At 37.8% G+C, this 11,408-nt stretch overlaps 1 protein-coding gene across 2 annotated transcripts in view; it reads right to left on the reverse strand.

The window, feature by feature from the left end:
* The window catches only part of LOC143035857 (agrin-like), a 986,526-nt gene that overhangs the window by 64,438 nt on the left and 910,680 nt on the right, over nt 1–11,408 (reverse strand). For both annotated transcript variants that reach the window (XM_076202950.1, XM_076202949.1), the window contains exon 16: nt 9,910–10,042. In XM_076202950.1, the coding sequence (XP_076059065.1) occupies nt 9,910–10,042 (133 nt within the window). The remainder of the gene's footprint in view (nt 1–9,909; nt 10,043–11,408) is intronic.

Raw genomic sequence — 11,408 nt, forward strand, 5'->3', positions numbered from 1 at the left:
TCAAGTGAACTCCAAACTGAAACCTGTGAAAAGTCTAGGGTAAATTTACTACGGTAAATAAAAAATATATATAAAATGAAAAAAAAAAGATACAATAAAATAAAAGGTGTATAGATAAACTCAAAGTTAATAAAACACCTGACGGTTGGCACCCAAGAATCTTAAAGGAAATGAAAAATGAGATTGGTGTTCCATTAGAAATAATTTTCAAGAAATCCATCATATCCGGAGATGTCCCAAGAGAATGGAAGCTAGCTAACGTTACTCCCATACTCAAATGTGACAAAAAGAATCCAAATGACTACAGGCTTCAATCGTAGGAAAAATAATGGAAACTATCATCAGAGATGCTATCGAACATCATTTAGAAAGTAACCGTTTGATAAATGATAGCCAGCATGGTTTCAGACGGAAACGTTCTTGCGTGACTAACTTACTCGAATTCTACAACAGTTATCTCGAATTATGACAAAAACAATATAGATTTAATATATCTAGACTTTGCAAAAGCTTTTGATACCGTCCCACACGAAAGACTACTTACTAAATTAGCTTCGCACGGAATAAGTGGTAGCCTATTAAGTTAGACTAGGAATTGGTCTAATGATCGAGTTGTTTTAAATGGAAACTTCTAGATGGAAATTTTTTACAATTGGAGTTCCTCAGGGTTCCGTTCTTGGACCACTTCTATTCATATTATATATAAATGATATAGACCATGGACTAAAATCTACTGTTTCCAAATTTGCTGATGATACAAAACTGTGCGGAATGGCAAATGATCACTTAAATCAATTAGATATTCAAGTAGATTTAGATATTACAGCAATGGTCTGAAAGGTGGCTAATGAAATTTAACACAAGTAAATGCAAGGTAATGCACATAGGTAAACATAACAGTAAGTACGATTACAAGTTATTTGGAAATTCGTTAACCAAAGTAGATAGTGAAAAAGATCTCGGCGTAATTATCAGTAACGAACTCAAAGCATCCAAGCATTGTATTTCAGCCTCTGAGAAAGAAAGTAAGATTCTAGGAATGATTGCGCGATCTTTTGACTTCAAAAGTCCATCTCTCATTAAAAAGCTATATAAAACGTTAGTTCGTCCACATTTGGAATATGCTGTCTTCGTATGGTCACTGAATCTCATTAAAGACATTGACATTTTGAAAAAAGTACGACGGCGAGCCACAAAACTGATTCCAAATGTCAGAAATAAATCCTACGAAAATCGACTAAAACATATGACTCTGTTTTCCCTAAAAAAGCGTAGACTCAGAGGTGACTTGATACAGGTCTTTAAGATTCTAAAGGGAATTGACAACATCAAAAGTGACCAAATTTTCACATTGAATGAGAATCAGACAAGAAACAATGGTCTCAAACTGTCCGGAAATAGATTCAATTTGGAAGTAGGTAGAAACAACTTTACCAACCGTGTAGTTAATGAATGGAATAAACTTCCTGCACAGGTAGTGCAATGTAGTTTAGTTCGAAGCTTTAAGAATCATTTAGATAAACACCTAAGCAAGATGCTGTAATGATTATAATTTATTTTATTTGTTTTTGTTTTGTTATCATTTTTGTCTGATTTTCATTTATTATTAGTTATATGTCAATTTATTATTATTTACTATTTGCCTGTTTGTTTATCATTTAAATATACCTATGCATTTATTTATGTATTTCATTTACTTACATTATTATAGTTTTTATTTATTATTTTATTATTATTATTATTTTTTTTTCGCATCCGATCTAGATATGGATCAAAAGGTCTCCTGTCGGCATGCTTCGCCTTTGTAATACTTTGTAATACACCAACAGAAACCAGAGAATAAAAGGATATTGAGGCTGAGTGGAACTACATGAAACTATATGCATTTACCTTTTACTTATCATTATCTATATTACAATTTTTTTTTATAGTTATTTATCATTATCATAATTTTTCCGCATCCGACCTAGTTATGGACCAAGAGGTCTCCTGTCGGCATATTCCTCCTTTGTAATCCCTTTGTAAGATTCTTGGGACTAAAGACTACTAACAAAGAATCTGTAACTATGAAATGTCCCATGGGAGTAGATGATGAATTTGAAGGTGAATACAGAACTCCCGTGATATGTGGGTTTAAGGGAAACCGTAACAATGAAAGTAAAATCAAGAGAAGACTGACTGTCATAGCCCTAACAACTTTGGGAGACACCGCAGTTCGAACCACATAGAACATTTAAAACTAGTGTCGCAGTAGTGCACATTTCACCTAAACGAAACCATGTAGAAGAAATTATGAAAATAGTAGCGAGACGATCAAAATTAATAACCATGTATAGTTAAGAAAAATGGTACAAAGATCTTTAACCAAAAACTAGATGGCAATCAACCAAATCAACTTGCCCTAGGTTATTTAAGATAGGAAGTTGAAAAATACTATCTACAACGTAGTTACTCCAACTACCGGTGTTTTGGACTAATTATTTTGCCAAAACCTTAGTACATGATTCTTGCAACCGTTAGCCCTCTTCCTCCCCCCACCCCCACCCCCACCGACCTACATAACCTTCGTCACTTTCTCAAGGAAGCTGGAAAATCTTTCAAACTACACTCACAAACCAAACGGTAAAAGAATATCCGACAATAGGCAGTAGCTCCTCCCAAATCACATAAGCTCAGCAGCATAATTATTATTCCCTCAACCCACCTGGGCCTAGTACTTTGAAGTAGTGTGTGTGGGGGGGGGGGCTTGCGTGAAGCAAGGATGGGCTGAGCTGTGCCAGCCAGGTGCAACCATATTGGAAAGGTCAGTCCTAAGCTGGCAGACAAAATCTGAGCCAATGGACTTTTGTTGACGACCCTGGCTTGTTTTTTACTATGAACCGGAATTGCCAAATATTTCCATAAACACAATGCTGTAGCAAAAAACCAAATAGTTATAGAAATTTTAATGCTATTTCAATATACAGAATGTTTTTTCATGCAATAGGGTTGCTAGAGGTAGCCAATATTTTATCTATTCTGTATAAAAAATAGAAACGAAATACAGCTGTATAACTTTGTATGAGCGTTGCCACCATCACAGATGCTTTTGAAATGTTTACCTAAAAATCACTCATATACCAGAATTTTTCGAAATATCGCTGGTGACGCTCCCTTAATATGTGTTCAGCCTGAGCATGGGGATTGTTCCCGCCCAAGTGTCTGCATAAATTGTAAAGGTGAGCACAATGCCAGGGATAAGAACTGCGTAATATATAAGAAGGAACAGGAAGCATTACTAAAAGCCCATGCAGAACCTGTTAATGTTGGTCATGCTAAAAGACCACTAACTAGTTCTAAAAGATGTTAAAACAAATAGTAACGAGGATCAGCCAATTGTAGAACCCAATAGAAGTAAAAATACCAATATGAATTCTTTTGTTAACACTGAACCCAAGCCTTAGCGTGAAAGTATCACTATTAAATCTAATCGTCTCTCTTCTTCTCAACTTGGAATTTCTAGTACATCTCGATCCTCCTCTGCGGAGGTTTCCTCACCTCCTGTTGAGGGGGTGTCTCCTGCCCCATCTGGAGGGGTACCTAAGGTTTCCATGGCTGAAACCTCAGACTTCTTTCAATGAAGCGTCCTCTCAGGCAATCTCTCTTCCAGACCTGGGGAACTCCCTAGTAGAGTGATTGCTAACTGGTGTACGTCACTCAGTTAAGGTGCACAGAAGCAATGGAGATCAGCCAACTCTAGAACCCAATAGAAAAACAAATGCTAATACGAATTATTCTGTTAATGCTGAACCCAAGCCTCAGCGTGAGAGTAACTACTAGATCTAATCGTTCTTCTCCACAACTTGGAATTTCTAGTACTCAATCCTCCTCTGCGGATGTTCTCTCATCCCCTGTTGAGGGAATGTCTCCTGCCCCATCTGGAGGAGCACCTAAGGTCTCCATTGCTGAAACCTCGCAGGGTTCCTTCAATAAAGCTTCCTCTCAGGCAATCTCTCTCCCAAACTGGGGGGGGGGGGGGCTCCCTAGTAGAGGGAGGGCTGACTGGTGTGCCTACCTTGGTTGAGGCGCACAGAAGCAAAGCTATGGAGTCTGAAGCTGTGCGTAGTAAAAGACTCCACAGTCCACCCTCATCTCCAACTACTTTCCCATATCGTGATATGCAGTATAAGAAAGAAACTAATAATTCACTCTATATCAGCATCTGTAGGATCATTGTCAGAGAGGAGGATGCCACCCTTGAAAAAAAAGAAATTAGATAAGAACCCATCTTGTAAATCCTCTTTCTCCCGACCTTCTCTTCCCAGGCCAGGAGAGAAAGAAAGAAGAAGAAGAGAGAAAAAAAAAAAAAAAAAAAAAAGTGTAATGTCTCTTAATTCAGTGAAATATTCAAGGTTTTAATTCTCATCGAGAGCAGATTCGGATTCTCTTTAAAGAACATTGCGTCTGCTACTTGTTTCCAAGAGACTATACTTGACGATTCATCCCCTAATGTTGGACTTAATTATAATTTTTATAGATCTCCTATGATTGGGGGTGGTGCTCATGGAGGTACCAGTATCATTGTTAACAAGTCTGTAAACCATATAATTGTCCATCTACATTCAGTGTTGCAGGCTTGTGCAGTATAAATTTTTACCACTAAATGGATCACTTTATGTTCTTTATATATGGAGCTTGAACTGGAAGATCGACTTCTAGACGTATTTAACCACTCCCGTCAGTTTTGAGTTAAATGACCTACAATCTTTGCTCGATCAGCTTCCTCAGCCTTTTATTTTAATGGGTGATTTTAATGCCAAGACTCCTCTATGGGGTGAATCAAGGTGAGAGCCCTGGGGTAATATAATTGAAGAATTTATTGGTAATAACGATGTCATTTTGATGAATGAGGGTTCCAAAACTAGGTTTGATGTCTTTTATAATTCAAATTCTGCTATAGACCTAACTATTTGAAGATCTACATGGTAGTGACCACTGGCCTATCCATATTAAATATTTAAGGAACATTTTCTTCTCTTGCTTGCCTAAATGGAAGACAGGAGAGGCTGATTGGGAATCATTTAAGAGACCCACAGAAATTGATTGTAAGACTATTGATTTTTTTAGTATGATTATCTGGTAGACATCATACTTTCTGGTGCTTTTTCATCCATTCCTAGGACAGCTGGTAAACCTCGACACCCAGTAGTCCCCTGGTGGAATGATGAATGTGCTTGGAGTAGAAAGATTACAAGAACTTGCTGTAAGAGATATTTGAGAAATCCTTGTTTAGCCAATAGGATAACGTACAGAAGAACTCGAGCAAAGCAGGAGAAAATCTTTAAGAAAGCAAGGAGGGAATCCTTCATTAAATTTATTAGCGAGTTGAAATATGATTCTCCCCCTACTTTAGTATGGAAAAGGATTCGAAAGTTACAGGGAAAGTTTGCTGCATCTCCTTTGCCCGTTTTCAAGATTAAAGACTTCTTTATATCACATATAAAAAAAAGGTAGAAGAGGCTTTTGGAAGACACTATGCTTATATTTCAAGCCCACTTCATTATTCACCTGACTTTAGAAGAATTAGAGACAAGACCACGATAGCTACTCCTACCAATACGAACTCGGAGGCATATAACCTTTTTACCTTGGATGAATTGGATCATGCTTTATCATTATCCTCCCAACTTTTCCTGGAGAGGATGACGTTGTTTATTCCTTGGTTGCTCATTTATCCATATCTTCGATGAAATTCCTTTTAAATGTGCTGAACAAATTTTGGTCCTCTGAGTCTTCTCCTAAATCTTGGAAGACTTTTATTATCATAGCAATTTAAAGGCTGGAAAAGACTCTAATCTCCCACAAAGCTACAGAACTATTGCTCTCACTAGCTGCATTTGTAAGATCTATGAAAGAATGGTTAATATGCGTTTAGTTTGGTTTTTGGAGTCAAAAAATCTTCTATCTAATCATCAGTTTGATTTAGAAGAAATAAGTGAGATTCAGAATGCCTTTGTAATTCAGAATCCGAGCATTGCTGTTTTTTTTTGTTTTTTTTACTTGAAAATGCCTACGATACTATGTGACGGGAGGGCGTCCTGAAGCAGCTTGCAGAGTGGGGTATCGGGGGTAATATGTTTAATTGTTAAGGAATTCTTGTCTGATTGTTATCTAAAAGTCAGAGTGGGCTCTTCTTTCTCTTCTGCATATCTTCAAGAGGAAAGGATTCCCCAAGGAAGTGTTCTGAGTCCTACATTCTTCAGCATAGACATTAAATAAACTTCCTGCACAGGTAGTGCAATGTATTTCAGTTCGAAGCTTTAAGAATCATTTAGATAAACACCTAAGCAAGATGCTGTAATGATTATAATTTATCATATATTATTTGTTTTTGTTTTGTTATCATGTCTATCTGATTTTCATTTATTATTAGTTATATGTCAATATATCATTATTTACTATTTGCCTGTTTATTATTTAACTCTACCTATGCATTTATGTATTTTATTTATTTACATTAATATAGTTTTTATCTATTATTTTATTATCAATCTGATTTTTTTTCGCATCCGACCTAGATATGGATCAAAAGGTCTCCTGTCGGCATGCTCCGCCTTTGTAATCCTTTGTAATAGTTTGTTAGAACAAGTTCCTGTTGGAGTTCATAGATTGGCTTATGCTAATGACTTCGCTATTGTGTGCAGCAAATCGACAACAGTACAGTAGAAACAGGTCAAAAGATTCAAGATGTTATTAGCATGGGCTAATTGCAGGGGCTTCAGATTCTCTGCTGAAAAAAAGCCATTAGGTTCTCTAGACCGAGACGCAAGGAAGAGATACCAATATTAATCTTAGAGGGTGTTATATTATCATATGAAGATCGTGTAAAATACTTAGGTCTGTTTTTGGACAAAAGGTTGACATTCACCCATCACAGAAATGAGGTCATATGCAATGTTAAACAGCGACATAATGCACTAAAGGTAGTGTCTCGCTTCAACCAGGGAGCAGATCGTATAACTCTAATAAGGCTTTACCAAGCATTGTGCCTTAGCTAAATCGATTATGGATGTCAAATTTATGGATCGGGATGTAAAACTTTATTAAAGAAGCTTGATGTAGTCCACACTATGGCTTTGCGGATTTGTTCGGGAGCTTATAGAACATCTCCAGTGAATAGTTTGTATGTGGACACAGGAATTCCTCCCCTTCATATTCGCAGGGAGGAATTAAGCCTTAATATTTCTCGCGTGTTATTATCAAAACAAATCCAAACTTCAAATATGTAAAGCAGCCGGTAGACAGAGCTCCAACAAAAGGTACTCTGCCGAAACCTTTAGAAGTGAGATGTGAAGTTGGGGCACAGGAGGTAGGACTTGTTCTTGTTACAATTGGTGAGGTTAAGTCTCCAAAATTCCCTCCTTGGAACCGATCTCCCACTGTAATTTGTTCTTTCAAAAACAAGAAAAATAGAACTGCTGTAGAGCTAAGAAGTGAATTTTTAGAACACTTATCATGCTGATTCAGTTTTTATTTATACTGATATATCAAAATTCCAAGATGGTGTTGGTTGTGCTGTTGTGTCTGATAGCACGGTTTTAAAGAGGAAGTTGCCTAATTCTAGTTCGGTTTTTACTGCTGAACTGCTGGCAGTCTACAATGCCCTGAAATTTGTTTTTAATTCTGTTTCATCTAATAAAAAATATTGTTATTTTTGCAGACTCTATGAGCATTCTATCCTAAGTAAATTATTGCCTCTTCACTATTTAGTCCAAGAAGTACAGGGGTGGTTGATTCTTATTAACAGCCGGAAGAAAATAAAAGTAAACTTTTGCTGGGTGCCATGCCATGTGGGTATCGCTGGAAATGAGCAGGCCGATGTTGCAGCCAAAGCTGCTACTAGGCTCAGTCATATAACAGATACTAAAATTCCACATACAGACTTCAAGCAAGTAATTCATTGTTATGCAATGGAGAAGTTGCAGGAACAATAGACAACGCTGGATGGTAGTTACAAGTTAAAAGATATTCACCTCTCGGTGAGCCCTTGGAAGTCTCATTCTTTGGACAGGAGATCAAGTATTGTTTTAACAAGGTTAAGAACTGGCCATTCCTACATTACCCATAAATTTTTAATGGCAACTAGAGCAGAAACGCTGGCCAAGTTGTTTTTACAATTAAACACATTTTAATTCAGTGCCCTGCATACTCTAATAAGCGCAGGGCAAACTTTTTAATAAATCTATCTCTTGAAGAAGTTTTAGGGGAGGATGCTCATGTGGAGAATGCTTTAAAATTTCTAAAAGACATCAATTTGTTTTACGAAATTTAAAATTATGTATATGATTGCTTGTGTATGTATCTTATTTTGATGTGTTTTTGTGAGTGTTTATTGTTTTTACTGTTTTACTTGATTTATTTACTTATTTGTATATGATAGATATGCACTGAATGGCCTACCGGCTCAGGCGCTTGGCCTTCAAGCCAAAATTTTCATAATTCAATCAATCAATCAACCAAAAAAGCTCAGTATCGACACCAGAATACACGGTCCCCTGGTGGAACTTAGATTGCGTCACTGCCGATTTCAAAACCACCCGAGCCTTGATTATGCGTGTCCATGAGGAGCTATCAGACAATAAATCATAAAGATCACAGGATGTTTCGATCACGGACTGTGATCCTCTTCAGTGGAATACAGAGTAATGGATCAAAAGGCATGTCTTATATACAGAGAAAGAAGAAGAAACATGGACATGTATATAAGACATACCTTTTCCTCCACTACTCTATATTCCACTGAAGAGGATCACAGTCCGTAATCGAAATATATGCATATCATCTATTTCATTTCTTCTTATCCAACACAGTGGGTTCTTGTTGAAATTTACGAATGTGGTACGACATTACTTTTTAGCTATCACAGGATATATAGAATATATTCACGCTCATATTCTGGATCTATAAATTTTGATATAATCATTCAACTTCAGTGAATCTGAATTGCTTAGGTACACTGTAGAGCAAGGGAAGCAAGTAAATGTATTCGGGGGAATGAGAAGTGTCGTGAAAAATAGGTATCTGGGGACGAATCCGAAGAAATTGTATAAAGGGATGATTGTTCTTTTAACATTGAATGGGACACAAACTAGGAATTTAAGGGAGGCAGAGAAGAGAAATTTGAACGTGTTTGAATGAAGTGATTGAGAAATGTAGTGGGCGCTACGAGAATGGATAGGGTGAGAAATGATAAGGTAAGGAGGAGAGTGGGGGTGGAAAGGGAGCTGGCATATAGGGCTGATGAAGAATACAGGTGTGGTTTAGTATATGGAAAAATAAGCGAAGGGAGACTAAATAAAAAAGAATGGAATCCGAGCCGGGTGATGTATATATACAAGGAAAACAGAGACTGAGATGGATGCATGGGTGAAGGAGGCCTTGAGTAAAAGGAAAATGTCTATTGAATAGGGAAAGGAGAAGACAAGTGGCAAGTGTGACTGGAATATGGTTGTGAATGAATTATAATTTAAACGACCCTAAGGGTTTTCTCCTCGTCTCTATTTTCGCTTGGGGGAACGAGGAGAGAGGGTAACCGTATAAATGAAGTGTTGGGTCCCTGCTTTGGATGTGCTATGTCTTGGTGCATTGCTTCTGACCCGGGCAGTAGGCGAGGGGCAGGGATAACCCTTCATCCACAAGGAGCTAAGGTAAAACGGAAACAAATGGGCGACACAAGGAAGTAGGGTGTGTGGGGGTGGGTACATGCCTTAACTGGCTACCTCCCATGTAAAAGGTGGGAGAACCTCTTGGTGTATAGAAAGACGGAACATTGTCTAGTCTTCAAAGGTGGTAAGACATCGAGACCACTTTATACGAAACTAAATACAATTATGTAAATGCAGAAGTACAAACCAAAACAAACTCACTCACCTGAACAAGGTCCAAAGGCAACTACTACTATATCGAATTGCTGCAGACAAGCTTGATGGTCCAGTTCACATTGATTCTTGTAGGTAACACCATCTGAACCACATACTGCCATTTGATCCGCGGCCATGCTAGGCTGAAGATGAACAGGAAGGAACGTTTGAGCCAAAGACTACAAGATTAGTTTTCCAGCTATAGGAATATTCTTTGTTTTAAAGAGTAATATATCTTAAATAATTCTGATGATTTAATTTAAATGTAAGGTCACCTCTTAATTGGAAATTATGAAGGATTCATAAAAAAAAGTTTTGATATAGTAATTCAAATACTCAAATAATTTTTCTCATAAGATCACACTCGCCCTGTAAGGCTGTCTGTGATTATGCTGAGCACTAGACACCCCATAGATTCTTGTTACTTTCCCGTAAACTCGAAATGATCACCACAATTGAATTGATCACTTGTGTTTGTAATGCAACAGGTAGGCTTACTGTATCCAAGACCAATGCAACTGTTGTACGAGTCCTAAAGATACATACGAGGGAATTGTTTTAATACTCCCAAGGTTAGTACGCACTGAATCGGGGTCTTAATTAAGCAAGGCAATATAGCCTATACCCTTAGGCATTTTATTATAGAATCAAATGTTTCACTATATGGCATAAGTGGAGTAGGAAACACGGGAGTCTTAGTCTGAAACTCCTGTGTTTCCTACTCCACTTACGTTAACCTGTCAGAATGTCTCAACGTTTCACTATATCTCCTAAACAGTCAGAGGTCCCCCACCCCAGACCTTACATATTTGGAGAGATTTGATGTGGCTACTCCAAGTAGTGGTTACATGGAGGGGACTATTGGTGGACCTTGTCAGAAAGACTTTCTAATCTTAACGGCAACTGGAGCAGAGGTTAAGACCTGGGAGTCTGATCAGGAGCCTGTAGGGCAAGGTTTGTCATTTGTCCCATGACCGACATAACACCAGAACCACCAAAATTGATGATAAAAGCAAAAAAAAGAATTACAGACCACTGATTCAGCTATCACATAATTACTTATCTAACAGAGTGGAAAACAAAAAGAAGTGAGGGTTGCAGATCGGGATTTGATTAATCTCACTAATCTCCTGACGTGAAGTCCAATATGGATACACAGGGGTTAGTTGGGTTAATTCCCACAGCCACGCCACTCCACACCACACCATACTCAGTTCTGACCAGCAAGAAACACTTCCTTCAGCAACAAGCGCCTTCAGCTTAATGGTCAGCAGCAAGTCCATCTACAAACAACGCAAAGCAAAGTAAGCTTAGCTCCCACCCGGCGAGCCACCCAATGATTTCAATACTTGGTACAAGCTTCCAGGAGGAATTTTCACCATGTGATGCTACGCTGTTTATCAAATTTTGTCACAGCCTCCACAATTTTTTTTTTTTTTTTGCGGCAAATCTAACTTGAACGTCTTGAAGTGTCCTCTGCTTCGAAGGTTCAATGGTACTACACAAAAC

This window comes from Oratosquilla oratoria, chromosome 19 (genome assembly GCF_046742065.1).
Source record: "Oratosquilla oratoria isolate Oo_2021 chromosome 19, ASM4674206v1, whole genome shotgun sequence".
Classification (NCBI taxonomy): Eukaryota; Metazoa; Arthropoda; class Malacostraca; order Stomatopoda; family Squillidae; genus Oratosquilla; species Oratosquilla oratoria.